At 36.9% G+C, this 27,669-nt stretch overlaps 1 protein-coding gene across 6 annotated transcripts; it reads left to right on the forward strand.

Annotated features, from left to right (window-relative positions):
• The first annotated feature begins 266 nt into the window (after positions 1-266).
• LOC132283255 (putative 3,4-dihydroxy-2-butanone kinase) lies at positions 267-27,400 on the forward strand. 6 transcript variants are annotated; one of them, XR_009471981.1, is made up of 14 exons: positions 267-522; positions 1,743-1,816; positions 1,920-1,983; positions 2,956-3,068; positions 3,219-3,266; positions 7,501-7,572; positions 7,692-7,781; positions 9,824-9,997; positions 10,329-10,412; positions 22,326-22,381; positions 24,471-24,597; positions 24,678-24,770; positions 25,017-25,036; positions 26,877-26,979. XR_009471981.1 is itself a non-coding variant. In XM_059785181.1 (14 exons), the coding sequence occupies exons 1-14, from the start codon at positions 477-479 to the stop codon at positions 27,255-27,257; spliced, it is 1,491 nt and encodes a 496-aa protein (XP_059641164.1). In that variant the 5' UTR covers positions 267-476; the 3' UTR covers positions 27,258-27,400. The 6 variants fall into 6 exon arrangements, 3 of the variants coding, with proteins under 3 accessions (XP_059641164.1, XP_059641165.1, XP_059641166.1); XM_059785181.1 differs by having other exon boundaries at positions 24,471-24,601; positions 25,017-25,081; positions 26,877-27,400; XM_059785182.1 differs by having other exon boundaries at positions 24,471-24,601; positions 26,877-27,400.
• The last annotated feature ends 269 nt before the right edge of the window (positions 27,401-27,669 follow it).

Below are 27,669 nucleotides of genomic sequence, written 5' to 3' on the forward strand. Positions count from 1 at the left end.
AATGTCTTATAGAGGAATCATATAAATTTAAATGGAATTGCATGTTTTTATGTTGTCAATGTTTGTTATATACAATTTATATTGTCACTAAATTTTTTTCTATAGTTTGACTTTGTCAAATATGTTTTGTTCTTATATTTTTTTAAACGGAATATCTTGCCAAACATTTCTATCATGTTTCTGTTCCAAAATTTTTACTGTAATCGCCAAATGTGTTTTGTTCTCGTTTCCAAACACCATATTACAAAAACACTTCTAAACTAAAACAAAACACAACACCTTCCAAACGGCCGGACTCTCACGCACCAAACCTAGCCCCAACTCTTAAACCCTTTTCATTCTTTTTTCGTTTTTTAGCTGATACTAAAATGTTGTCTTCAAACAATTATCTCATGGCTGTTCCGAACAAAGTTCTCTTTACTGTCGTATTAACAAGGTTAACTGTCCCTCTCGATTAGCTTCCACTCGCCGTGTTGATGAACATGGATTTGCGAGGGAAGAAACTCATCAACGACCCTAATGGTAAACGCTCCCTCTCTTCTTGCAGTTGCAGTATCGGATTCTCTCATATTTGATTTTTGTTGCCTATGACTGAAATTTGATGCGACGTTGAGTCAATTATGTCTCTCTTTTTGTTTAGTAATTTTGTTTTGCTACAACAATCCACACTAATGCATGCTCAAACAGAGGCTACGTTTTGTATAATTGGCCAGAATATTCAGGAAGAGATGTGGCTGCAATTTGTTTTGCATAACACTCGCATTTGTATCCACAGCAACAAATTATTACTCTTTTTTTTTTTTTTTTGGGTTCTGTATTCATTACTCAATTGTTGCATTTTTATCGATAGCAACAAATTGTTACTGTGTTTTGGGTTCTTGTTAACAAGTAGTATGCCCTTTGTAGCTGTATATAGTAGGGTAAAGTGCCGAAAGCTTATACTTCGCATATCACTTTCACCCCCTATTTTAAAGAGTGTGCTATTAATTCTTTTGCTGTTCAAACAGTGAGCACTGAGCGGAAGCACCTCTCAAATATATACTTTTTCTTCAGTAAAGATTGAACACCCATTTGTTGCTAGGAAAAGAATTATATATAAATTTATTGCAAATTCTAAAGTTTAAAAAATTAAATGTATATATATATATATATATATATATATATATAATTCTTTACCTAGCAACAAATGGGTGTTCAATCTTTACTGAAGAAAAAAAAAAAAAAACCATCACTGCTCTCAGCTCCTTAAATTTTCATAAATATATATATACACAATTCATTACATAGCAACAAATGGGTGTTCAATCTTTGTTGAAAAAAAAAAAAAAAGAACAAATGGGTGTTCAATCACCCCCACCTTAGGGGTGTTGTCCGCACTTTACCATACCTTAGGGATGTTGTCCTTCTTTATTATTTTACAAAATGCATTTTTTTAAAATAAAGTGTAAATTGTCTTCATAAGGGTAATTTGGACAAAGTCTATCTTAAATGTGTTAGGGAATTATTTGCACAAATTGATACTTTAGGGGTGTTTTCCACACATGAGGAGTGTGATACGCACTATAAGCATACTATAGGGGTGCTTTCTGCACTTTACCCTATAGAGTATTACTTACCGGAACACTTTGTTTCCTGATTAAGAACAAATCCCACTTAATATGTTTCTGGTTAATCAATCAAAGTGTTAATGTAAGGTCTTTACGGCATTATATAGCTGAATGTTGTTATTACTATGGATACAGATGTGGTGACCGAATTCATTGAGGGTCTCGTTCAAACTTTTCCTTGCTTGCAATATTTAGATGGTTTTCCAGAGGTAGTCATTTTTTCACTTTTTTGTCTATTTAAGATGGAATATCACCATATGTACGTATGTTCTATAATTTGATGGTGACAGATTCTTTACTATGAAAATATAGGTTAAGGTTGTGCTGCGTGCTGATGTTTCAAATGCAACATACGACAAAGTTGCTGTAATATCAGGTTTGAGACCCTGTAAAAAATTATTCAATTAATTTTTATTTCTGTTTTAGCACTGAAATTGCATTTACAGATTTACATGTTTAAAAGTCATGAGATCTCCATTTTGTTAAATTCTTTGTGCCCATTATGGTTAGTGGTACTGGTTGTGTCCCATTTTTATTCATTTTGTATGGTTACTAGATTTGATAAACTACTTGGTGCATGGCCTGAAGAGGTAAGGGAATTATTTCATCAGATGACTGTACCTGATGTGAATGATTAGATTCAATGGAAGTATGGTCGAATCCCTTTCAAAGCCATGCGGAATGTGTGTAGGGAAAAGGGTAATCCAGTTCCTTGGAGCACACTGGTGTGGAATTCAAGTAGACCTAGAGTGGTGGCTTTACAATCTGCTCTAGTCATGAACAACTCTTTCCCATCTTTCTTCAATCTTAGGAAAAGAGGTTTTATTAGTCCTGCAATTTGTCATAATCGTTTTTCTGTTATGGATTCTCGAGACCATCTGTTCTGGTGGTGTCCTTATGCTTCAGCGGTGTGGAAATGGCTGGCTCAAAATTGTCATTGGAATGCTGTTCTGGATTTGGAACTACGTAGTTCATGGAAATGTGACTATATTAGCCTCTTAGGTTACTTGAAATAGTATTGTTTAATGCTTATTGTACTTTTATTTTAAAATATCTTTCTAATGATGTATACCAAACCAAAAGGTCTCTAATGCCATACCTTTTTCACTAGATGAGAGCATATTCCTTTTATGCATTATGTTTTTGCTATGTCACTTTCTTTTAGAAGCATTTCAGTTGATTATAGGACATTGAATTTAGTGATTGCTGAAATTTTATCTTCTATGGATTTTTATATGACTGTGACACACAAAGAATCCTAGACTGAGTTTGATGACAGTTTCCTTGATCTTGAATCATCCAATGCAATTTAATCTAGCTCTGGAATGTTGATAATTTCATGGTACAGGAGGTGGAAGTGGGCACGAACCCGCTTATGCAGGATTTGTAGGAGAAGGGATGCTAACAGCTGCTATCTGTGGAGATGTTTTTGCCTCTCCGTCTGTTGATTCGATTCTCGCTGTATGATTTCTTTCTACGGCTTGCTAGATATATTGGGCCATATGAAATTTCTAGATCTATAAACTAAAAATACACCTTTTTCTGCATCACCTTGTTAATTTCTCACTCGTTCTACCTTTACATGACCAAATTAATTTAATCCAATTTTAGGGCATACGAGCTGTGACTGGTCCTATGGGTTGCCTTCTCATTGTCAAGGTATTGCAACTTCTAAACTGTTCTGACAATTTGTTGAATAATTGAGTGAAGTTTGCTTGTTTAGATTGTGTAGGAGGAGGGAAAATAAATAAGAGCACTTTCATTAGTACATAATTACTTGACATCATATGTAAGATGTAACCACCCCAACCTAGGAATAAACTATACTGAAGGGTAAGGATGAAAAATCAATGTTAAGGGAAACTGAAACTCGGCAATTTGTTCGAACAATCACTGAGGTTCATTCAAATGAACTACATAGCTGGCAAATAAATAAGAAGGTAGGTAGCATGGCCATGTGTCACCATCAGGCGACCCAACCATGCCACGACCCTGTAAAGAGGGGCGGTATAGGAGAGAAAAGTGCAAAAAGAAGGAAAAGGGAGGAAAAAGAAATAAAGGAAAGGATAAAAAGGAGAGAAACGAGAAGAGAGAAAGGAAGAAAAGAGAGGGAAAGGGAAGAAAAAAGAGGGAATTGGGTGGAGTTTATAAGAAAAGGGTGGAAATGTTTCCGAAAGGAAAAACATGTAGTACAGAGGTAGTGTTGACCATTTAAAGAGAAAGTGAGGAAAGGAAACCAAGAAAGGAAATCGGACGAAGAGAGTAGGTGTTAATAATCTTTCTGCCTATAATCTCTAACTATGTTTCTCATTGTGTTATTTGGCAAGTCATGAAAGAAAGGATAGGGCTAATTTGTAGTAAGGATGAGCGTGCCATAATTCATAATATTGAAATTTGATTAAATTGCTATGCGATTAGTGCATGCAATTTATAATAATATGGTTAATTGGCTGCAAGACGTGCCTGTGAAACTGAAGGAGTATTTGCATGCGGCAGTTGTTGTGTTTATGATTATAGCATACAGTGGTGATCATGTGGTTAATAAATTTAGAAAAGTACTGGGATTCTAATGAATACTGATGATTTTGGAGTTTGAATGAATTATTAACGATTTTGGCATGTGTGATTGAATTAAGGAGAGTGGTGATCTTGATATCGATGGTGGGTGACCTTCTTTCTGAGAAAGAGTTGAGGAGCGGTGATCTTGTAAAGAAAAAACCCCGTAGGTTAGTGCTTGTCACTTGTGGAAGTAGTGGCCTAAGTGAACTGGAAATTCCAGGGGCCAGCTACTTAGTTGACTAGTGGGGTGATTTTTTAGGAGAAAGTTAAGAGATCAATGACTTCATAGCGAGAATAACCCAAGTGGGCAACTACTCCAAGAAAAAAATGGGCCAATAGAAGTGGGGACCTTGTAGGCAAAAAATCCTAGTGACAGCTCCATTTTGATATCAACCCTCTAAGTGGAAATTTTCATCATTCCAAAGCAGATTATAAAGAAAGTGAATGATATCCTCAGAATTTTTTTATGGAAGAGTCCGAGTTTAGAGCATGGAGGTAATAAAATAGCTTGGAATCAAATATGTCTTCCTAAGAAGGAAGGAAGGTTGGGCATAAAAGATGTAGAAGCATGGAATAAAGCAGCAATGGCCAGGCATATTTGGAATTTGGTAGATCCTAAAGTTAAATCTTCATGGGTTGATTGGGCTCGAGTTTATTTAATTAAAAACAGAAATTTTTGGGAACTTAAATCCCCTCTAAATTGTTCTTGGACATGGAAGAAATTGCTGAAGATCAGGAGGATTGTTAAAGGATATATCAAATTTACGGCGGGGAATGGTAAAAAAATTTCCTTATGGAGTGATTTTTGGCTATCGGTGGCATATGTTAGAGGTTTTCAAGTTGGCAGGGATCTTATTAATTAGCTGATGGTATCACACTTATTGTTCGCTAACAGTACGATTGTTTTCTGCGAGGCATCAGAGAACCAGTTGGGTTACCCAAGGTCCATGTTGATTTGCTTCCAAGCAGTGTTTGGGCTGAAGTTTAACCTTGGGAAGAGCAAGATTGTCCTGGTGGGGGAGGTAAAGGGATTTCTTCCTTAGCTGGTATTCTAAGCTGCGGTGTAGGAACCTTTTCATTGACTTACTTGGGCCTTCCTCCTGGGATTCCTTCGAGGAGGGTGGCTTTTTGGGATCTAGTCGTGGAGCTATTCGAGAGGAGGCTAGTAGGGTGGAAGAAGCAATACCTCTCAAAAGGGAGCTGCCTAACTCTTATGAAGAGTACTCTTTCGAGCCTTCCAACCTATTATTTATCCATCTTTAAGATTCCCTCTTCCATTGTGAAAGAGGATTGAGAGGCTCCAGAGGAACTTTCTATGGTGTGGGATGGGTGATGAGATGAAATACCACTTAGTGAATTGGGAGAAGTTTTGCAGTCCGACCCAGTTTGGGGGCTTGGGAATTAGGAGCATTGAGTTATTCAACAAAGACTTGTTGGGGAAGACGCTTTGGCGGTATGGGATGTTGAGGGGTAGGATTTGGAGAATGTTTATCCAGTGCAAGGTGGGAGAGGGTAGGGGTGGATGGTGTTCGAAGGAGGTCTCAGCTGTAGTTGGGTCTGAAGATTCATTCGGAAAGGTTGGAATGTGTTTTCCAAGGCATTGGTTTAGGATGAGGAGTGGGAGGTCTATTCACTTTGGGGAGGATATCCGGTGTGGGGATAGATTGTTAGCATGCACATTCCCGAGGCTCTATCAAGTAGCAGTGAATAAAAAGATCTCTGTTGCCGACTCATTTAACCTTGATAATGGGAGGTTGTGTTGGGACATTTAGCTGGAGTGCCATGTGCAGGATTGGAGGTGGAGGAAGTTGTGGAGTTATTGGCCTTATTGTATGGTCAGCAGGTGGAGGGGGAGGGAGATGACCGGTGGCTTTGGAAGGGAGCCGCAGGGCCTTTCCTTTCTTTGGAAGGCTATTTGGCGCACTAAAGCACCTCTCAAGGTGGCTTTCTTTGCTTGGACTACTGGATTGGGAAGGCTTTTGATGATCAACAACCTGAGGAAGAGACGCCTCATCGTGATGAATTGTTGTTGCATGTGCAAGAGATGCTTTTTTCCTTCTTTTCATTTGATTTGGTATATTTCATTTAACATCGATATAATGCAAGGGTATAGTGTCTTTTGTGTTTTGTAGCTTATATCAACTTAAAGGTAATATCAAGCCATCATAAAGATCAAATAATCGAGTCTTTTTATTTTTAGTTCCTATTTTCAAATTCTTAGTTCAATTTTTTATGTTCCATCATGAAATGAATGCTAGATAAATAGAACTTACGTTGGCTAATTTCATACAAGATGGGAATCTGTATCGAATTTGCCAAAGGGAGAGAATGCTAGCTAAATAGAGCTTACGTTGGCTAATTTCATACAAGACGAAAATCTGTATCGATTTTTTTTTCCTAGTTGGGACTCACACACACTGCCTCCACTGAGGTTCGAACCCTTGACCTCCCTTTGGGAAGTAGGAGCCTTGTACCGCTAGGCCACAGGCCTGTTGGTAATCTTTATCGAATTTTGATTTTTGTTTATAAAAGTTTAGTTTCCAGAGTTGGTTGAGTTTCTGTCCAAGGGTAGAAACGGCAAATTAAAAGCTACAACAAGGGCAGAAAGGTAATTGCAACTCTCAAAATTGTGCAGTCACCAAATTAGTGCTCACATACATGCATTCATATCATCAAACATGTTGAATTGTTAGTTGAAATTTCAAAATCATTAAGAGCTGGTTTAGATTTTAAATTTTTGTTGAAAAATTGTTAACTAGATTTGGATGACCTATTCACCCCCCAGGTCTAGTTCTGGTCTTTGCGTAGTCAGACAATCACAACCTTGGGATATGATACTGATCAAAACGATTCAAGCCGTATGGGGATTTCAGCCTTTTATCGAGATCAATTCCATTCTGATATCTCAGGAAAGGTATATAAGGTAGAGTATGCTTAGATGGATGATCAGTAAGATGAAAGAATAGGACGACGACGCTTGAGTGGAGCAAAGGAAGACAGAGGATTAAAGCAACAAGTAGGAGGACAGCTTGGGAATAAGCTTTTGATGTGAAGAGATACCAATGGAAATTTTAGAAAATACATAAGCTTTGATGACCTTTTGTAAAGATATAAATGGATGAATGAAATTTTATTCTGATAGGTAAGTGCTCAGGAAGGAATTTTTTTATACCCTGATTTCTGGTTTAGGGAAAATAGGGTTGGCAAAAGAAGAAGTGATTTGTTAATTTTCATTGCAAGTATAATCAATCTGAACAAAGAATGTCTGAAAAACAAATTCAACAGTTCAACCAACATTTCCTGATTTATAATGGTCTGATCTGGATTTTGACAGAATTACTCTGGTGATCGGTTAAACTTTGGCTTGGCCACTGAGAAAGCAAAATCTGAAGGTTACAACGTTGAGGTATGTACTTATGTAAAACATCTCTTCCAAATCATCCTACTACAGAAAAAAGATCAATAATCAGTGTTCATAAATTGATGTCAAATTATTGTATGCAAATCGATCTTTGCACCTTGTAGTTGGTAATTGTAGGAGATGATTGTGCTTTTCCACCACCACGGGTCAGAGCTGGACGAAGAGGTTTGGCTGGGATTATTCTTGTTCATAAGGTTTGATCTCTCTCTCTCTCTCTCTCTCTCTCTCTCTCGCGCATGCGTAAATTAATGCAAGTTAATACATACATGTGCATGCACATGCAGCTCCACAAGTGCACATCCTCTTGGTTTACTTACCTTTGTCTAATTCGTCCTTTCCTAGTTTTCCCTTCTCCTACCTTCACAAGTTCACATCCTCTTGGTCTTCACAAGTGTTGATCTTATCCAAATTTCTGGTTTATGAGTTTATTATGGTCATCACTTTGCTCTTTATTTTAGAGTATGTAAAGATAAGGGTCATTTTATTTATTTATTTATTTCTTTGGCATCGTATTTGATTGCTTATTGATCATTTGGAAAGGAACCTTTACAACACCAAAAAGGAAAAAAGAAATGCAAGTTCGATGGCAAGAAATCAACAAAAATAATCCTATTTGAAATCCTTGGTATTGTCTGATGAATACTTTACTAGTAATTTTTGAAATGCCATGAAAAAGACATTGTAATAATAATGAATTCAAGTAATAAATGAAAAATTTTCAGAGAGAGAGAGTGTGTATTTTACTAAAGAAAAATAGGAAATAAATAAATAAATAAAAATACATGCCAGATAGAAAGTTAGGGCCTAGGAAGCACGGATACTTCACTATGGGTGCTGTGGCGGTATCAGATACTTAAATGCTTTTCGGATACACGGACACGGCTCGGACATGTGTTGGATACGTCTAGATTCTAGAAGTATCATGAAATTTAAATATATTATTTTCTGGTTGGACACGGCTAAGACATGTCAAGGATACGTGTTGGACATTTTTAGGATGTGGCGGATTGGTTTTGTATTTTTTTTATTTAGAAAAATGGGATTAAATATAATTTAAAATATATCATGGGCTAACTTATCAAAATATATATATATATGGGTTAATTATTAAAATTTAAAAAAACAAAAAATAACAAACATCTAAGTCTATGTTCCAAATTAGTGATTTCATTCATGGTTATATGGATAATAAGCAAATATATATATATATATATATTAATACATGTTATGTTGTTATTTTTTGATCCATGCTATATCAGTATCCTATTTTTTTGAGATTTGGTGTATCACCGTGTTTGTATCGTGTTGTACCCTTGTCCCGTGTCCGTATCTGTGGTTCTTGGGTTGCGTCTTAAACCACTGACCACTCAACATATTTCCATTCTATCACATTCATGTCTATCAAATCAATTCGGTCAATAGATTATTGTTTTTATACTCTTAAAACTCTACAAAAGATGGTATCTTTTTCTTTGTAGAAAATTTGATAGTTTCCCCCAACATTAAAGTTATCCGAGCATCCCAGTCTATTCCCGCCATTTGTTGCATCTCCATAAAATGCAAGTAAAAGCGGGATATAAGCACATGTTCCAAGTATGAAATAGAATGTAACCCGTCAAGTAAATAACCCTATATAGCATTAACACATTTTCACAACATCGCCAGGTAGCATTTGCATTAGGTTAGTAGAAGAATAATAGTTAACACAAAAAAAAAGAAAAAAAGAAAAGAAAAAGAAGAATAAGAAGAAGAAGTCATTTCGTGACTGGAGCAAGTCACGTAAAGAAAAGTAGCAACTAGATACTCGCCTTTTTGAAATTTTGAGTAGCTACTAAACAGGTGATCATGGCACTGAGCAAGTCGTGAAAGGGGGCCAATGAATGGGCTAAGGTGCTAGCCTTTGCATTGAATGGTTCTGTCATCTGTATTTACAAGACGTTATCAGGAAAATTAGAAAAAGAAAAGTAGCACTTGTTTGGAAAATCTGATTATCAATCTCATGCAGTTAAATACACAATGTTCGAAAGAGTTGATTTGCTGACCTGAGCAGCTTGTAGTCCTGGTTGGGTAATCGTGTTAGATATGGGTTAAGCTAACACTAGCTGATGGAATGAGATGTGTTGTGTGATTATTACATAAATTTGTTTATTATGTGAAGAAACTAATGATGGATTCTATTGTACATGTTTTATGAATTATAGGTTTCTGATGGTCTTTTTTGCTTCTTGAAGTACAGGTTGCTGGAGCTGCCGCTGCCTCTGGCCTCTCTCTCGATGATGTTGCTACAGTAGCAAAACATGCATCTGAAATGGTTGGAACAATGGGTGTTGCATTGTCTGGTTGCACACTGCCAGGCCAGGTCTTGTCAGACCGTCTCATCCCCGGAAAGATGGAGCTTGGTATAGGAATTGTATGTAGAACCTTATATGCTACCTAATTTCTATTTTTGTAAGTCATAAGCACAATTTGAATTAATTACCTTCTAAGTAATTTTCATTTGTATAATTATATCGTGAATTTCATATTATCCCTCAAATTTGATATGTTATATTGATTACCCTTAACGCTGCGTGCTTTATTTAGTAGCTTCTCATATCTGGATGACATTGCTTTCTAACAGGTTACTGTTCATTATTTTTCTCTTTTTAGTAACAATGGGTTAATGCATCTATTTATTCATCAAGTCCTTCATTTTTATTTCAATTTTGTGTATTAAATTTTCTAAGACGTACTTCTTTCAGCATGGGGAACAAGGTATTGCTGTGGCTGACCTTACGCCTGTGGATATGGTGATTTCTTGTGTTCTTAAGCATATATTATCACGGGTATGTCTCAGTGGATAGATATATCTATTTCTCATCTTAATTTCATTGGATCTCGCTTGATTCTTGTTTGTCTTAGTAGCTCCTACATGCCTTCTTTTGTGTATCTGAAGGAGCTAATTAAATTCTTAGGAACTTGGAGCTTTATAATTAAAATGAAAGATTCTTTTGGAAAATTTTGATGGTTATGGGGTCATCATTGGATCCTGGGGCTGGGCCTTCCTTTTCGATTTTCTAAACTTGTTTCAACCTTTTAAGTTCTCTATAGTATAGTTGTCAAACAGTGATATCAATAGTTAGTATCCTTCATGAACCATAAAATACATTGACATTTTCGACAATTGATAGAAAATAGTATATACATATATAAAAATAAGAAAATATTTTGTGAAATAATTTTTAGTTTCATGATCATGTTATCTATTGGTACCATATTGGCATCCTCACCACCATCTTTTTTGATTCTTTTTGGGCTTTCCAAAAGTTGCATTAATATTATTGACTTCTTTTTTACAAGTGACTCTAATCTCTTGGTTGGAAGGAATGTTGATGCACTTATCACACTTGCCTACCTAATTTAGTGTTTGATATTTTAATTATAATTTTGTTAGCTGAGATATGATAGCATAGAATCATGGGCTGTGACTTACCATGTTAGCCGAGATATGATAGCCTAGAATCATAGAATTTGACTTTATTTACGCATATGTCTAGCCATAAAATCTGCACTGATTTTATTTAGTTTTCTTTCTTTTAATATTAACGTGTGCTCATTTAGTATATAAATACCAGAGCGGTGAATGAGTGATTTACCTCATTCAAGCCTTACATATTTTTAGCAGATATGATATCCATGATTTATGGAATGACTTGCCATATTAGCAGATATTTGATTATGCTATAGAATATGATGTGATTTGATTTAGATTTGATTTAATTTTCTTTCTTATAATATGAGCATGTACTCTATTTATCTATAAATACTAGAGTTGTGAATGAGTGATTAATCTCATTCAAGCCTATACGCAATTCTCTCCTTTTTATATTTCTTCTTCGTATCAAAGCCAGGGCGGTCCGACTGCAATGAGGGCATTGCAAGTTTGGCACCACCCATTCGGGAATGGACCATGATGAACCCGCCCGGGGGGGGGGGGGGGGGGGGGGGGGCGGTGAATTGGTTCAGTTATAAACTTCTTTCTTTTGACTTGGTCAATTTGAATTAGTACAATGCAGTTGGTTTGAACACTTTGTCAAGTAGCCAAGAAAACACAGGCATTTACAAGGAAAACCCTCTCAATAGGGAAATACCTTGATTCTTGGCCTCGGCCAATAAAGCTCCAGTAGTAGTATGCAAGTAGTTACACACTCAGATGTCTCACACTCTGCACACACCCATGTATAAGTTGAAACCCCGGCTTTCGCAGCCTCTACAGACTCACTAGCTCAACAATGTGCTCACAAGCACTCCCTTTGTCCTAAGCAACCTTGCTTGGACCCTGCAAGCTCTCACAGCTCACCAAATACAATAAGAAGTATGCACAATAACAATGTTCAAGCATACACAAAGGATAAGAGTGGCTGTGTAGCTCAAAACACCAAACAACACCCAATAGAACTAATTCTGCAGCAGTTAAGGTTTGGAGGGTATAATTGGAAATTCATATCCCCCAAATTCTGAGATCAGTTCCACAGCCTTAAATCTTTAATACATACATGCTCATATGATAAACAAGATGAGTATGGCATGTGAATTACAACACAGCAGTAATAAGGCCTTGACAACACTAGAATACATACATGCTCATATGATAAACAAGATGAGTATGGCATGTGAATTACAACACAGCAGTAATAAGGCCTTGACAACACTAGATAAATGAAGAATTAGGGTTTTGGTAGGTCAAAACCAAAGATAGTCACACCACAGCTCAAATATCAATTTCAACAGCCTTGATTCACCAAAATAAACTTGCTAGCATATAGATCAAGCATGGGATAGCAAGATCTACTCAAAATGGAATAGCTCATATACAAGGTCTGAGATACAAAATCCATTTGCAGCAATAGTAAGCTCAAGAACAAGTGTCCAGCAAATGTAAAATACCAAATTGTACCTGTCTCAGCACCACAACAGGCTCAAACAAAGTGGCAGCCCCCAAACCAGCTTCTGCACCAGCAAATGAACCTGTAATGGATAACAACCTTCAGATCAACATTGTGGCCTCACCAAGCATCCTTCTGAGTAGAGATCTGGCTCAAATCATCACATATAATCTCAGCAAGGATGGTTCATCAATAGCTCTCGAGACACACAATGTAGTATAGAATTAGGGTTTACAAAAGTGACTCAAATTAGACTGCTGCACTATAGCAGCATATATATAACAGTTCTCTTGATCCAAGTCCTACTACAATTAGGATGTACACTTGGCAGTTGCAGCCAATGATTGGCAGAGGAATATTCTGACATTCCCTCACCTGAATGGACCATGGTACCCTCTTGCCACCTCAACATTTGTCTTCTAGTGTACCAGCAATATACCAGCTCACATTTATTTCTGTGTAAGCATTCTTATCCAAACTTGGAGCTGAAGAAATGCAATCTCAGTGTATACACTCTCACACTAGAACCACTACAACGTGTCACACATTTGAGCTCTGAACAAAAAGACCAAATTGCCCTTAGACAGGCCACTTGTCATTATCAGCATGAAACAGTTGCTGAGACTGTATTAAGGGCAATGCTGCTTAATTAAAGGCCGTTCAATGCAATGCAGCATGCTGGACAAATGTAATAAGGTCTAATTCAACTGAGAAAAGACCAAAGTACCCCTGAATATCCCTGTAGCCAATTTTCATATGTTGTACCTCAAGAATAACAGAAAAATGGCTGTAAGCTGCATGTAAGCTGCAATGTACCATCCTAGATCTTTATGAAAGTGTGCCACAAGATGGTAGAAGACTAAAATGTCCCTGAATGATGATACAAGATAATTTGCACAACAACAATGGTGAAACAAGCTATAGCAACAACCTTAAAGTACATTGTTTTGACATTAATAGGGCAAAGATTTGGACCCTAGGACCAACAAACTAAGGTGACATCGCCCATCCGGGAGGTGTCGGGTAGGCAGGGTGGTCTAGCCTCAATGAGGGCGTTGCGAGTTTGGCACCACCCATTCAAAAATAGTCTGAAGAGGCATAGTTGTTTATTTTTTATGGTCTGAGGAGACATTGTTGATTATTTCATCTACATTTTTTAAACATATGTATGAAGGGCAATAGTCTGAGGAGACATTGTTGATTCTTCCATCTACATGTTTTAAACACTTATATGAAGGGAAATGGTATAAGGAGACATTGTTGGTTGTTTACGGTTTGAGGAGACATGATTGGTTGTTTATGGTCTGAGAAGACATTGTTGATTGTTTATTGTCTTAGGAGACATTTTTGATTTGTTGATCGACACTTCATTTGAGAGAAAATCATTGCTAGTCAGATTTGCACTCTGCAACTTGTAGATTCTGAAGAAAGGTGTTAGCGAGACTGTGTTTAAAGATGCATTGTCCAAGTTAGGCGTCTTAGACATCCACGCACCAACTTGAAGGGGGGTGTTGGCAGATATGATAGCCACGATTTATGAAATGACTTGTCATATTAGCAGAGATTTGATTATGCTATAGAATATGATTGGATTTGATTTAGATTTAATTTAATTTCCTTTCTTGTAGTATGAGCGTGTGCTCTTTTTATCTATAAATATTAGAGCTGTGAATGAGTGATTAATCTCATTCAAGCCTATACACAATTCTTTCCTTTTTATATTTCTTCTCATATTTATCTTCCATTCCTGTTATCTTGTGTTTCTTCTTGGTATTAGAGCCAACACCTTTCCACAACCTCCAGCAGCCTTGCGGCTTATGCGATAGGCACCTTAGGCTATTTGCGACACCCTGTGACGTCTGCACGTGGGTTTTTATGAGCAGTGTTATTAAAGGCCCAAGGCGCATTAAGGCGCTAGAGGTCCTTTGGAGCCTAGGCACGAGGCGCACGGCTGAGTGAAGTGAGGCTCACAATTGAAAATTTAAACTACCATAAAAACATTCATATCTCATAAGTCATATTAATATTCTAAAAATTAATATCAAATATAAAAAAATAAATCCATCAACTAAACAAGCATCCAACAACCATAAAATAGAGCACAAATTTGTTTTCTTGAAAGGCAAAACAGAATTTGTTTTTTTTGAATGGCAAAACAGAGCACAAAAAGAAATAAATCTGTTAACAAAAAAGAAAAAGAAAAATCTATTAACAAGAAAATAAAAGAAACAAAAATAGAGCAAAAAAAAAAAAAGAAGTGAAGACAGAAGAAGTAGATGAAGAGAGAGAAGTAAACGAGAAGATATAGAAAGTGTCAAAGAAAAAAAAGAGAAAAACAAAGCCCCAAAAAGAAAAACTCAGAGAGGAGAACTAGATGAAGTGAGAGATAACAAAGATAAGAGAGGAGTATAGAAGAAGAGAGGAGAGAGAAGTAGAGGAAAACAGAGGAGAGAGAAGTAGAGGAAAACAGAGAGAAGAAGAAGAAAGAACTAACGTGGCTTCGTTGTTCATCTCTGCAACTAGGGCTTTGTTGTTCGTTTCACGGTTTCACTCTTTCTCTGTTTAGTTGACACTTTAACTCTTGGGCTTTCTTATTTGTTTATTCTTTTGAACAGAAGTTTCTTCTCTCATACGCTTGGGATTATCCTTAGTTGCCAAAAGTACCTTTTTTGGCTAAAGAAATAGAATAATCATAGTTTAAAAAAAAAAAAAAATCAGTGGGGCGGTTGACAACTAAGACGACGTGCAACCGAGGCACGCGCCTAGTAAACATAGTGAGCCTGGGATGACAATAGGCACTAGACCTGCGCCTCGAGCTTGCGCCTAGGCGCTTCTTTAACAACACTGTTTGTGAGTTGTTGATTTGTGATCAAAAGCAGGTATTTTTGAGTTTTACAAGTTCTTTTTTACTCTTATAGGATTGTGTAAGTTGGTATAGTTGGTCTCCAACCCTAGAAGGGCTTGGGTAAAATCTTGTGAGTCTACCTCTTCTGGATATTGAGGAGGAGGTTTTCCTACTACATGTAAGCGGGCAGCGATCTTAAAAAAGTTTGTATTTGGACTTTTTGGGGATGGTCTAAGGAGACACTTTGATTAGTTAACAAGATTTGTGGTGCTTTTTGAGTGTTTGTTGTCGTATGACATAATATGGTAGATTCAGGGTCCTCGACTGTTAATTTTTATGGCTTGAGTTTTGTGGGTGGTGGTGCTATTTTTCATACCAACTCATCAGAGAATCCAACACTTAAAATTTGGAGTGAAGTTGGATGGATACAACTATTTGATTTGGGCACAGTTTGCCAAATATTCATTGGTGGCAAAGGTAAGATTCACTATATTTCTAATTTTGAGAAAGAGCTAGTTAAGTCAGAGAAGACATCCACAACGGTTTACAGAGAACGCCATGGTTATGTCTTGGCTAGTTAAATCAATGCAGCCAAACATAGCCATTGTCTATATGTTTATGAAGACCGCTAAGCAAAATTGGGATTTGATACTACTCACTTATTCTCAAAGGCAGAATAATGCAAGGATTTTCCAGCTGGGGCGAGATATCACTAGATTACTCGGGGTGACTCGACAATTTCAGGTTACATCGCTAAGCTTTTTGCTATTTGGGAGGAGATGTCATATTATGATTCCTTCCATTCTTTGAAGGATCCAGAGGGTGCGATTTTATATGTGGAGATTGTGGAGAAGAATTGGGTGTCTTAGTTTCTTGTTGGGTTGAACGATGAGTTTTGAGTATGCTCATGGTCATTTGTTGGGCTTGTCTTTATTCCTTACTCTGGAAGATGCGTACTCTTAAGTGTTGTCAGATGAGAGTCGTTGGACTTATCCAATAGGTGTTGCTTTGGTGACCACACTGCTATGACAATTTGTGTTCCTAATCCTCCTTTAGGAACTGCTCCTTTCCAATCAGTTAAGAGTTTTAGCACCGACCCAACCCTCCTCTTGGACGACAACGTGGGCAATGTGACCATTGCGGGAAGCTTGGTCAAATCAAATCTCGCTGTTATGCACTACATAGACGCCCACCGCAATAGTCATAACAACCACCTCAATCCTTTGCACATGCTGTTACACAAGCCGTCTCATTGTCATAAACAAGTTGTTGCCATATTTATATTTGACTTTCTGTGTAATTTCTTTATTACAATTCTTTCCCAATTCACCTATAAATAGAGGTGGTTATTGTAAACAAAATCAAGAGAGAATGTAATGAAAGAAATGTAGCCCTTTGGGCTCTTTGTGTGACGTGGATGTAAAGCCCTAGTGGTTAAACCACGTAATATCTGTGTTCTACTCGTTTAATTTCTCCTTTCACTTACATTTTATGCTTTTCAACTTGGTATCAAAACAGGTTTATCATACCCTACTCTATACTCTACTCGTCTTGGATCTTCGAATCAACTCGTCTTGGATCTCCTAATCAACTCGTCTTGTCTCGGATATCCGGATCAACTCATCTCAGACACTCGACAATTTCATATTTAATTTCAAGTTGGACACTTGAGTTAAATCTCCGTATACCAACTTGAGGGGGGGTGTTGGAGAATAATTATAGGAGTGATTTAAGCCCTTAAATCACTCATTGACAGAATGTTAATATTTCTATACTTGGGCAACAAATTGTTGCCATATTTATATTTGACTTTCTGTGTAATTCCTTTATTACAAGTCTTTCCCAATTCACCTATAAATGGAGGTGGTTATTGTAAACAAAATCAAGAGAGAATGTAATGAAAGAGATGTAGCCCTTTGGGCTCTGTGTGTCGTGGATGTAAAGCCCTAGTGGCTGAAGCACGTTATATTCTGTGTTCTTCATGTTTTAATTTTTCTCTTCAACCTTTTTTTTTTTTTTTTTTTTCAACAGTTCAGATGTGTGGAGGCCTTCCCTAGTTACTTCTAGTCTTGTCTCAAAAGTAAATCTCGTCGTGTGATGCATTACAAAGATCCTTCAGCTATCCCTAGACCTTAGCTACCAGGTCAACATCCCCTAGGGTCCCATAGTTGGTGGAAATAATCTAGTAAGGACTTGGCATGCTCTAATGTCTTAGAGTTTTGGGCGAGTCTCGATTTGTGTTTCTATGTCGTATTCGTGTTATGTTATGACATGGGTATCCTGTTATTGGGTCGACATGAACACGATACAACATTAATTAGGCAACACGATACACGTAATTTGTTTAATATATGGGTCAATACTTTGACACGACAAGACACGTTTAATTAAAATTTCATACTATTAGGGTCATTTCAAACACAAACACAACACGTCTACCTAATACATTGAATTAAACAGGTCTAATTGGGTTATAAACGAGTTAGCAGGTTAAACTTGAATATGACACATTTGATTTGCATGTCAATTTTGGATCGCCAAGATATGACCGAACACCACGATTAACCCAAACCCAAACCCAAACCCACTTATTACGTGTTGTGTTTGAGTTGATTTAGTGTGTCGTGTCAAGTTTCCCCAAGTACTTCCTTGTAAGTTGATCGTAACACACAGACCTCACCATAACGAGACATGCTGACATAGACTTTTTGTTCAAATTACAGACTGATTTTGTTCCAAAATTTGCCAACCAACACATGTTCTAACAACAAGGACCTCCTCTCTACTTATAAACCTTGTTGAAGATTCGAAGACTATCACAAGGACCATGCTATGGATATGCCTTGTTCAAGACTTGGAAAGTACCTTGATGTACTTTCTGCATTGCCTCAGCTGGAAGTGTGAGCAAGACATAATTTTTTTCTATTTATAAAAGCATGGTGTGTGGCTTAAATGGGTAGTATTGTGGTGTCATAGGATGTATTGGATCAGTGGCTGAAACCTAGGGTTAGTCGAGGAATCCTCTCCTCAAGTCATTTATCTAGCTCAAGCTGGTTTTAAAAGAGACACCACCAGCTTCTAGAATAACATATGTTTAATATAATTTGATATATTGGCTCATAGTTTTTAGTTATTATAAAATAGAGCCTTATTGCATTTAATGAGTATCAAACCTCATTAAATACCATCTAACTTGCAGTAATTGTGATTACAGTTATCTAATCCTGATCATTTCTTAAGCAAGAAACCATAGCGCCACATTGGCCGTCTCATCAAGCTTCAGGAGATGTGTGATGACTAACCCTCTCCTTACATGTAAGCTCAGGCATTGCTTTACATTCACCACATTATTATAATAGACATTGACCTTGCATTTAAGGGTATAGAAGACTTTCACCTAACAACAATTTTACTTTCATTAAGTGAAGCAAACACAGATAAACGTAAGTCTTCTTACAGAAGTAAGAAAGAATAAAATTACTCCAACCTCTATTGGAACCTAGATTTCTAAGGAAAATCTGGGAAAAGCATTAAGAGAAGTTAATAATCTGAAAATAACTGAAAGTTATATATATATATATTTTGATAAGTAAGAAATAAATAAAAAGGCATTCAAAAGGGGAACGCGTCCCTTATACAAATATGGCACAGGGGGATAAGGCCCTAAAGAATCCAAAAAAATAATTAACTCATCGGAAAAGGAGCAAGAACTCCTCTTCACATAATTGAAAAAAGAGCGAATAATATAAAGTTTTAGCGTCGCCGTAGACGATTTCTTCCTTTCGAACATTTTACTATTTCTCTCCTTCTAGATGCACCACCAAACACAGTGTGGGATAATTCTCCAGTAATCGGGTACTCCTCTTCTCACATGACATCCTCTCCAAGCATGAATCAAATCCTTAGAAGAATGTGGCATTACCTAACGCATGCCAAACAACCCAAGAATAAGATTCCAACAATCGTGCGCCATGGGGCAGTGCATGAGGATATGATCAACTGACTCACCATCTTGCTTGCATAGGCAACACCAATTAACAAAACAATTCCCCCTCTTCCTCAAATTATCAATCGTTAGTATCTTACCCCATACAGCGGTCCATACAAAGAATGCCACCCTAGTTGGAGCCATAGAACGCCAAATGGTCTTCCACGGAAAGTCAAGGCTATCAAAATTAGATAGACATAAGAACAAAGATCGCACTTCTAAATGACCATGGGAAGAGGGAATCCATGTCAGATCGTCATTACCTCTGCCAACTCCTTCCTACCGATACAACTGATCCAGAAGAACACATACCTCGTCTAACTCCCAATCCTGAAAGGAACGCCTAAAGTGCACGTCCCACGTAATCCCACTACTATCAAGCCGAGGCGTGTCTATCAACTGCAATATTGTATAGTCTGGGAAATGTAGGAGATAATGGCTGGTCATCACACCAAAGATCTTCCCAAAAACGAACACATTTGTCGTCATGAACTTTGAATCTGGTATGAGAAGAGAAGACATCCCATCCCTTCCAAATGGATTTCCACACCCCGATTCCTCCCACAAGAGAAACCGGATGGTTAGACCAACCGCCAAACTCTTCCCCAAACTGACATGAAACTAACCTTCGCCAAGGACAATGTCTTTCCCTCCCATATCTCCACAACCATTTGCCCAGGGGAGCTTGGTTAAAAAGAACCAATCTTCTGATACCAAGACCATCCAACTTCATAGGCTTGCAAACTTGCTCCCATCTGACAAGGTGATACTTAAACTCTTCTCCCCTTCCGCCCCAAAGGAAATCCCTTTGAATTTTTTCAATCCTATTAGCAACGGAGGATTGAATTTGGAACATAGATAAAAAAAAATATATGTGGGAAGGCTCGATAAAGTGCTCTTTATAAGAGTAACTTTACCCCCCTTAGACAAGTATTGCTTCTTCCATCCTGCCAATCTCTTCGCATACCTGTCAATCACAGGATCCTAAAGAGAGTAACTTTACCCCCCTTAGACAAGTATTGCATCCTCCATCCTGCCAATCTCTTCGCATACCTGTCAATCATAGGATCCCAACTCTCCACTCTCCTGGAAGAAACCCCTAGGGGCAAACCCAAATAAGGAATGGGAAAAGAACTCACCCTACACCCAAGGATTGCAGCTAAAGAAGAAATATCCTGAACATTCCCTACCGGGACAAGCACACTCTTAGCCACGTTGACCTTTAGCCTGGAAACTGCCTGAAAACAAGCCAGGATGCACCTCAAATATCTAAATTGAGACACATCAGCATCACAGAAAACCAGGGTATCGTCCGCAAAAAGTAAATGAGAAATCTCCACTTGATGGACTAAATCTCTTCCCACCCTAAAGCCCTTAATAAGACCAAGATCCTCTGCCCTTTGCATGAGTCTGCTTAAGCCCTCCATAACAATTAGAAAAAGGAAAGACGACAAAGGATCTCCTTGTCTTAAACCCCGAGTACACCCAAAAAAACCAGCGGGAGATCCGTTCACAAGAACTGAGAACTTGACGGACAAAAGACATGTCTCAATCCATATCCTCCATCTACTTCCAAACCCCATTCTTTGTAACAAATATAGTAGGAAATTTCAATTCACATGATCATACGCTATCTCAATATCAAGTTTGCATAAAATTCCAAGAACACCACTTCGCAATTTGGAATCCACACATTCGCTTGCAATAAGAACTGAATCTAGAATTTGCCTTCCTCCGACAAAAGCATTCTGGGAATCCGTGGTAATCCCATCCATTACTTCCCTCATCCTTAGAGCAAGCACCTTAACCATGAGTTTGTAAATACAACCCACTAAGCTAATTGTTCTGAAATCCTTAATGTCAGAAGCGCCTCCCTTCTTAGGGATAAGGGCAATGAATGAGGCATTTAGCGACTTTTCAAAGGCACCAGTAGAATGAAACTCCTGAAATGTACCCATCACCTCGTTTCTCACAACCGCCCAACTTTCCATTAGAAACGCATAGTAAACCCATCAAGCCCCGGAACTTTGTCCCCATTACAACTTGATAAAGCCTTTAGAATTTCGTCTTCCGTAAAAAGAATCTCAAGCCCATCTCTATCCAACTTAGAAATAGCCTCAAAATGGAGACCGTCAAGTTTGGGTCTCCAAGTTAACGGCTCGGCGTAAAGCTTCTGATAAAAAGAAACGATTCCATTACGCACCTCTTCCTCCCTCCACAACTCCACACCTTCCACCCGAATTATATCTGAAAGTTGTATTGATTAAGATTTGTTACAGCAAAGAGAGGACCGTCCCATATATAATATAATATAACTTCTAACAACTCCTAATGTCTCCTAGAATAACTTTTAGAATCCCCACATAACATTAATAACATTTTACCACTTCCCTATGCTAACACTTTGTAGTTCCAAACCTTGATCAATACTTTTATAGAAGCAAGGATGAACTTTGACTTCAGTAAACAAAAAGAGTCTTTTCAAGGCACCATTCTTTATTTGCATCATTAAGAGTAATCCAAGGCAAACGAGTGCCTTTGAACTTTTCACAACTGTGAGTCCCACTACGAGTAGTTTGTGGCTTCTTCTGATATGGTCTCTCTCTCTCTCTATGTATGTATGTTTGTATATATATGGCTTTCTACCTAATTCAGTCTACCTGGGACTCATTATATCGCAAGTAGTACCTCAATCATCCCTATCAACATTCCAATCCAATTCTTGATACTGTGTCTTCCTGCACAGGAATTTAAGGAATTATTGAACAGTAGACATTTTGGTTTAATTATTTCATTTAAGAACTTGGATTCACATCATAGAAAGATTATTTCTTCTTCACTGCTGTTAGATTGTATGTTTTTGAAGCAACATTAGCCTTTACACCATATCTGTAGATAATTTTTACATAATAAAAATCATTCTTTCCATTTGAATTGCTATTAGAAGTTTCTTTGTAATTTTACTCCTTATCCTTTTCAGGATAAAAATTATGTTCCAATTACGCGAGGGAGTCGAGTGGTGCTTATGATTAACGGGTAGGTTGGCCTTCTTCATATTCTTTTGCACTCTAAATTACAATGCACCTGATCAAATCATGACAATCCATGACATGACTTAATATATATTCACATGAAGAAATATATGCAAACTCAGTTGAATGGAATGAGTTTCTTGAAAATGAAAGAAATATTAGCTGAAAATTTTAATCCTGTATATGAACTATGGTGTAGCAATTTTTAAACATTTGTTTGGAATAACATTTTTAGCATTTTGTGCTGCTACAATAAACAAGATTCTCAACAAGATAAATGCTTATGCCAATAACTTGGAAACAGATGCATTATCATTTTCTACTACTATCCGTCTGTAGAGAGAGAAGATATAGATTAATATCAATGGCTAATGCGTTGCTTATTGCTCAAATGTCGATGCTTTTTACTGATCTATAAGTACCTCTACTAAAGTGAGCAAAAATTAGGCGAGAAAAGTTAGTTGGGAGCACAGATGATACTGATTGATTTCTTAATCATTCTTCTTTTGTTTTTTTTTCTTTCTTAAATCCAGTTTTCCTTTTGGTTCTTATAATTAAAGCATCTAAGAAGTACTAAAAGGATTGTGGGGAGGCAACCTTTAATAAGTTGCCAAATATGATGACGGCTATTGCAACCAATACTGACATCAGCAATGCAAGAACTGAAAAGGGTTCTTAATCCCTTTATAAGTTGCCAAATATGATGATTTCCATGATTCCGGATTGTGATTCTATGGATGGCCTTGTTGAGAACTATACCACATGTGAAGGGGAATTTTGAATGTAACAATATGCATCTTTATCTCCTCCTCCTCCCATGTGGGAGCTTGAGGCTTCAAGTACCCGTAGGGGCAAATAAGGCAATAGCAGGTGAGTAAGACTTGCCAAAAGGGTGAATATATATATGTGTGTGTGTGTGTGTGTGTGTACACACCTCTCTATTAATGTAGTCGTTGCAGCAATTACTTGGAGTTGGTATTTCAATGATTTTCTGCATCAATGTTTATTACGGGGCCATATATGCCCCTGCCACCACTATGACCACCATCAGTGCTAGCACCACTACCACTACCCCTACCTTGTTACATCTCATACTGATTCCCTAAACATTAGTAAGATGAATATTTTTAAGCATGCTAGGGTGCTCTAAAACATGTTTTCCTGATTTTCTTTCAACTTGTAATCCAATCATTCTTTCTATAGTATGAAATGTTTTGGATTGATTTAAATTTTGACTTTTGATCTAAATCAAATCTGTTACATTGCCCGGTTGCTAGGGACACTTGGGGTTTGTTTTTTTGTCTTTGTTCGGAGTCCACTGGGTTATTCCTCGGAATTCGATGGGTTTGATTCAGGCCTGGAGAGGTTGTATAGTGAGTTCCCAAGCCGGTGACTTTTGGAGGGTGGCACCCTTGTGTCTTTGGTGGGGCTTATGAAGAGAATGCAATAGGAGATTCTTTGACATTGAGGAGACTCCTATTGGGGTGCTGAAAATTTCTATTCTTAGCTGTCTTTCCTGTTGGGTTGCCGGGAAAAATTGTAAATCTTTGGGAGTGTTGGTGGATTTTTTGGACATATTGAGATATTAGGGGCCCTATTTGGCTCTTCTTTTGTTTCATAGGCCACGTTCCCTGTTTGGACGCTTTCTATTGCAAATATTACTTCCCAAAAATAATAATAATAATAATAATAATAATAAATCTGCTCTATTGTAATTTGGTTAACTACTTTAGAAAATTATCTGCCTGTTAATGCAAGGAAAAAATATTAGGTTCTTGATGATTCAGTTTAATTAAGTAGGTCAGAGTCCAAATGGATATTACTGTGCTTGACTAAGATGTAAAACTTAGCATCTCTGGCTGAATGAATAACATTAGTTTTTCAGAACAGTAGTTGAGTAATGATTACTTGTTCAAAATTGTGTAATTGTATTTTGCACATAACTTTAGTGCGTCATCAATTTGTCTAATTAAGAACACTTCTTTACCATGATGATTGTTTATTACCTCCCTAACTAGTCATTTTATGTCTACCCAGTAGTTTTTTTTCCTGAATAAAGGACTTCACTGTTCGTTTTATTGTTTCAATTGCAGATTAGGTGCCACACCCATAATGGAACTGATGATTGTTGCTGGAAAAGCAGTTTCTAGATTGCAGTTGGAACATGAACTTGCTGTTGATAGAGTGTATAGTGGGTCATTTATGACTACTCTTGACATGGCAGGTTCACTAAATTTGCAAGAGTTGCTGTGTTGTTTGAAAAAAAAAAAATTGTTTTCTCAGTTTTATGTTTTTGGCAGGATTTTCGGTTTCCATCATGAAGGCAGATCAAGCACTCTTGCAACTCTTGGATGCTGCAACCAAGGCTCCATATTGGCCCATTAATATATATGGTTTGTGATTATATTGAAATATGTTATTTTATTTCACTTTCCATTTTTGGGCTTAATTTTTCTCTTCAGAGTCGTTGGCCTTGCAAAATGATTACTCAAATTGTTCTGGTTGGCTGCTAATGAGATAATTTCCATACTTTCACTAGTAGTATGTCATCTTTACCTAGAGAAGTAAAACTGAATTCTAATGTTAATTTTTTCAGAATAAAATTGGGCATAGGATTGAGGAGTTATATTTGCTTGCAGGTAATCAACCAACTTCCGAGGTACCTGATCCAATTCCACGATCTTATTCAACAAGGAGTGATGAGGTTTATTGAATATGATGATATTATTCCACTTCTAAGTCCAAGTCGTTTATAAAAATGAAGAATAAAAATTTGGAACCTAAAGTCAAACCCATTTTGGTTAAAGTGGACCAACCTTACAGGTTTGGGGTTCAACTATGCATATGAAATGTGTTATACACTCTAAAAGGACCATAAAAACTGCAATAATGTTCCTTTTTATCATTTACATGAATCTTGTGATTTGTTATATATATATATATATATATATATATATATATATATATTTATCTTTTAGAGTTGTGAATTGTGTCATGACTCATGACAAGAATACAAAAGCACAAAAAATAAAGAAAGGTTTTGAAAAGTACTTGGATTTTGTCCAGGTTTTTCAAAGAGTGCTCTCATGCCTTGATTAATTTAGTTCATGGAATGGGTTGATGAAAAATAAGTGTCCAAAACCATGCAAGATAAAAAAGAATGGACTGGATTGTCGTCTAATGACCCTTGCCTTTTACTATCTACCGTGTACTAAGGTGTGCTTTTAACCATGTTAGATTAGATTTCACCTTTAGGAGGGTGGAGATGTGAAGAAATGTACATGTACTTTGTAGTACCCTTGGCAAGAATAAGACCCCAGTCATGCTTGATTTTAACCTTTTGATGAGTGAAGAAAGAGGGAAGTTGAACATGTACTTAGTAGTAAACATTTAGTTTTACCGTGCATTTGCATCATGAATAGCCAATTTTTTTATTTACATAATTTGTCCATAGATCATTTTAATGAACGCTGGTTTTTTTATTTTTATTTTTATCCTAATGAAAGAATGACTAATGGTTCCTTTGAGGATATGCTTAAATCCATGACTGTGCTGTAATATAGGATGTTTCATGAGATTCATTATTGTTTAGTAAGTATATTGTTGACTTTCGTTTAATTAAATTTCAGGGCAACAGAGGTTTAAATTTATTAAATCACATATATATGGATTTTAATTACTGTAAATGTTCTTTTTCAAGATTTAATTAATTTATGGATAAAAAAGTAGTACTATCCCGTTATAATTGTGATTCTTCGACCTAGTTAACTATATAAGTTGTATATTTCATATTTCACGTTACTCTTTCCGCTGCTGTGCTGCAGATTTATACCAGATACTGTTAATCCCCCTGAAACTATGGTAATTTTAGTTATGTTCCAGTTTTTTTAAAAATAAACGAAAATATATTTGTCTTCCAAAATGCGGTTCTGATGAGAATTTATTTTTCACAAAAGCATTTTCATTTGCAATATGGTGATTTTTGTTGCATAACCCTCACTGCTCTGTTTTAGATTCCTATATCTATCACCTGTTTTTGAATAAATATCATTCAATGAAGTTGTTTATTTTGAATTATTAAAATGAACTTTTAAATAGTGCTGGAAATTTAGTCTCTCTATTGATAAGTGGGCTAAATTAATTTATTTATCCCTGGTAAGGAGGTTAAATTTATTTGAGTAATGTGTTTTTCTTGAAACACGGTAAATTCAATGCTAGTAAAGAAGCACCAGAAATGAAAATACTCCCTGATTGTGCATTTTAAAATACTGAAAAAAAAAACGTAAATCATTTTAAGGTTTTGAATTTTTACTAGATTAGTAGACGTGTCTAACTGACCCATATTTGTTAAAACGTAAGACGGAGTTGTTGAATGCAAGTTACGACTTCTCATATGGTGATAGTCGTGCTGTAAGATTTGGAAACTAAGCATTACTGTATAACTGGAAACTCACGACCTAACATTTACTTATTGCCCTTGGTAATGTGGTGTTTTTCAGGATCGAGACTTGACAGAAATTTCTAGGAGAAGTACTCGCATCAAGAATTTACAAAAGAAGCCTAGTGCTAGAATGTTTCCAAGAACTTCTCATTCGTTTGAGGCCCCTCCTAGACCTCGCCAGGAAAGTGGTGATTACTCCTCAGTGCCTTGTGAGCTACCGGCTTCAATTAAAGCTTCAACTCTCCCGCATGACAAAGGTGATGGCCCGACATGCCTGGCTCCTCCTCAAACGACTGCTTCATTATGCCATTCTCTTTCAAATGAAGAGTTGAGCAAAATGGAATCGCAGAATGGAGCTCTTGCTACTCCAACAAGATCAAAGAGAAGTGTTAGGGCTACCCCCCTTAGAGGGAAGCGAACCAGAAGAGGAAGGAAGTAGATAGATGTTCAAATTGACTATGAAGCACCTACGGACCTTGGAAGTGTAATGTTTGAACCTTTTAATCTCTTGGTGGAAGTGTAATGTTTCGACTTTTAATCTCTTGGTGGAAGTTTAATGTTTCGAACCTCGGAACCTTGCTCTATGTGGTCTGCTAAATGGTCTGGACTTGGGGTCATCTTCTTATATATATATATATATATATATATATATATATATATATATTGTCATTAACAAAAAAACTCACACACCAACTTTGTTCCTTTGGAGACTCGAACTTTCACCATCCACTTTGGGAGGTAGAGGAGATACATTGGACAACAGGACCCTTGGTATATATATATTACAAATATGCAATTTTATTTTTTTACCGTACCCGAACTAAACCGATCGTTTACAGTTCGGATTGTCT

This window comes from Cornus florida, unplaced genomic scaffold, assembly GCF_030987335.1.
Source record: "Cornus florida cultivar Cherokee Brave unplaced genomic scaffold, ASM3098733v1 CherokeeBrave_3.0.0_Hap2_Chr11, whole genome shotgun sequence".
NCBI lineage: Eukaryota > Viridiplantae > Streptophyta > Magnoliopsida > Cornales > Cornaceae > Cornus > Cornus florida.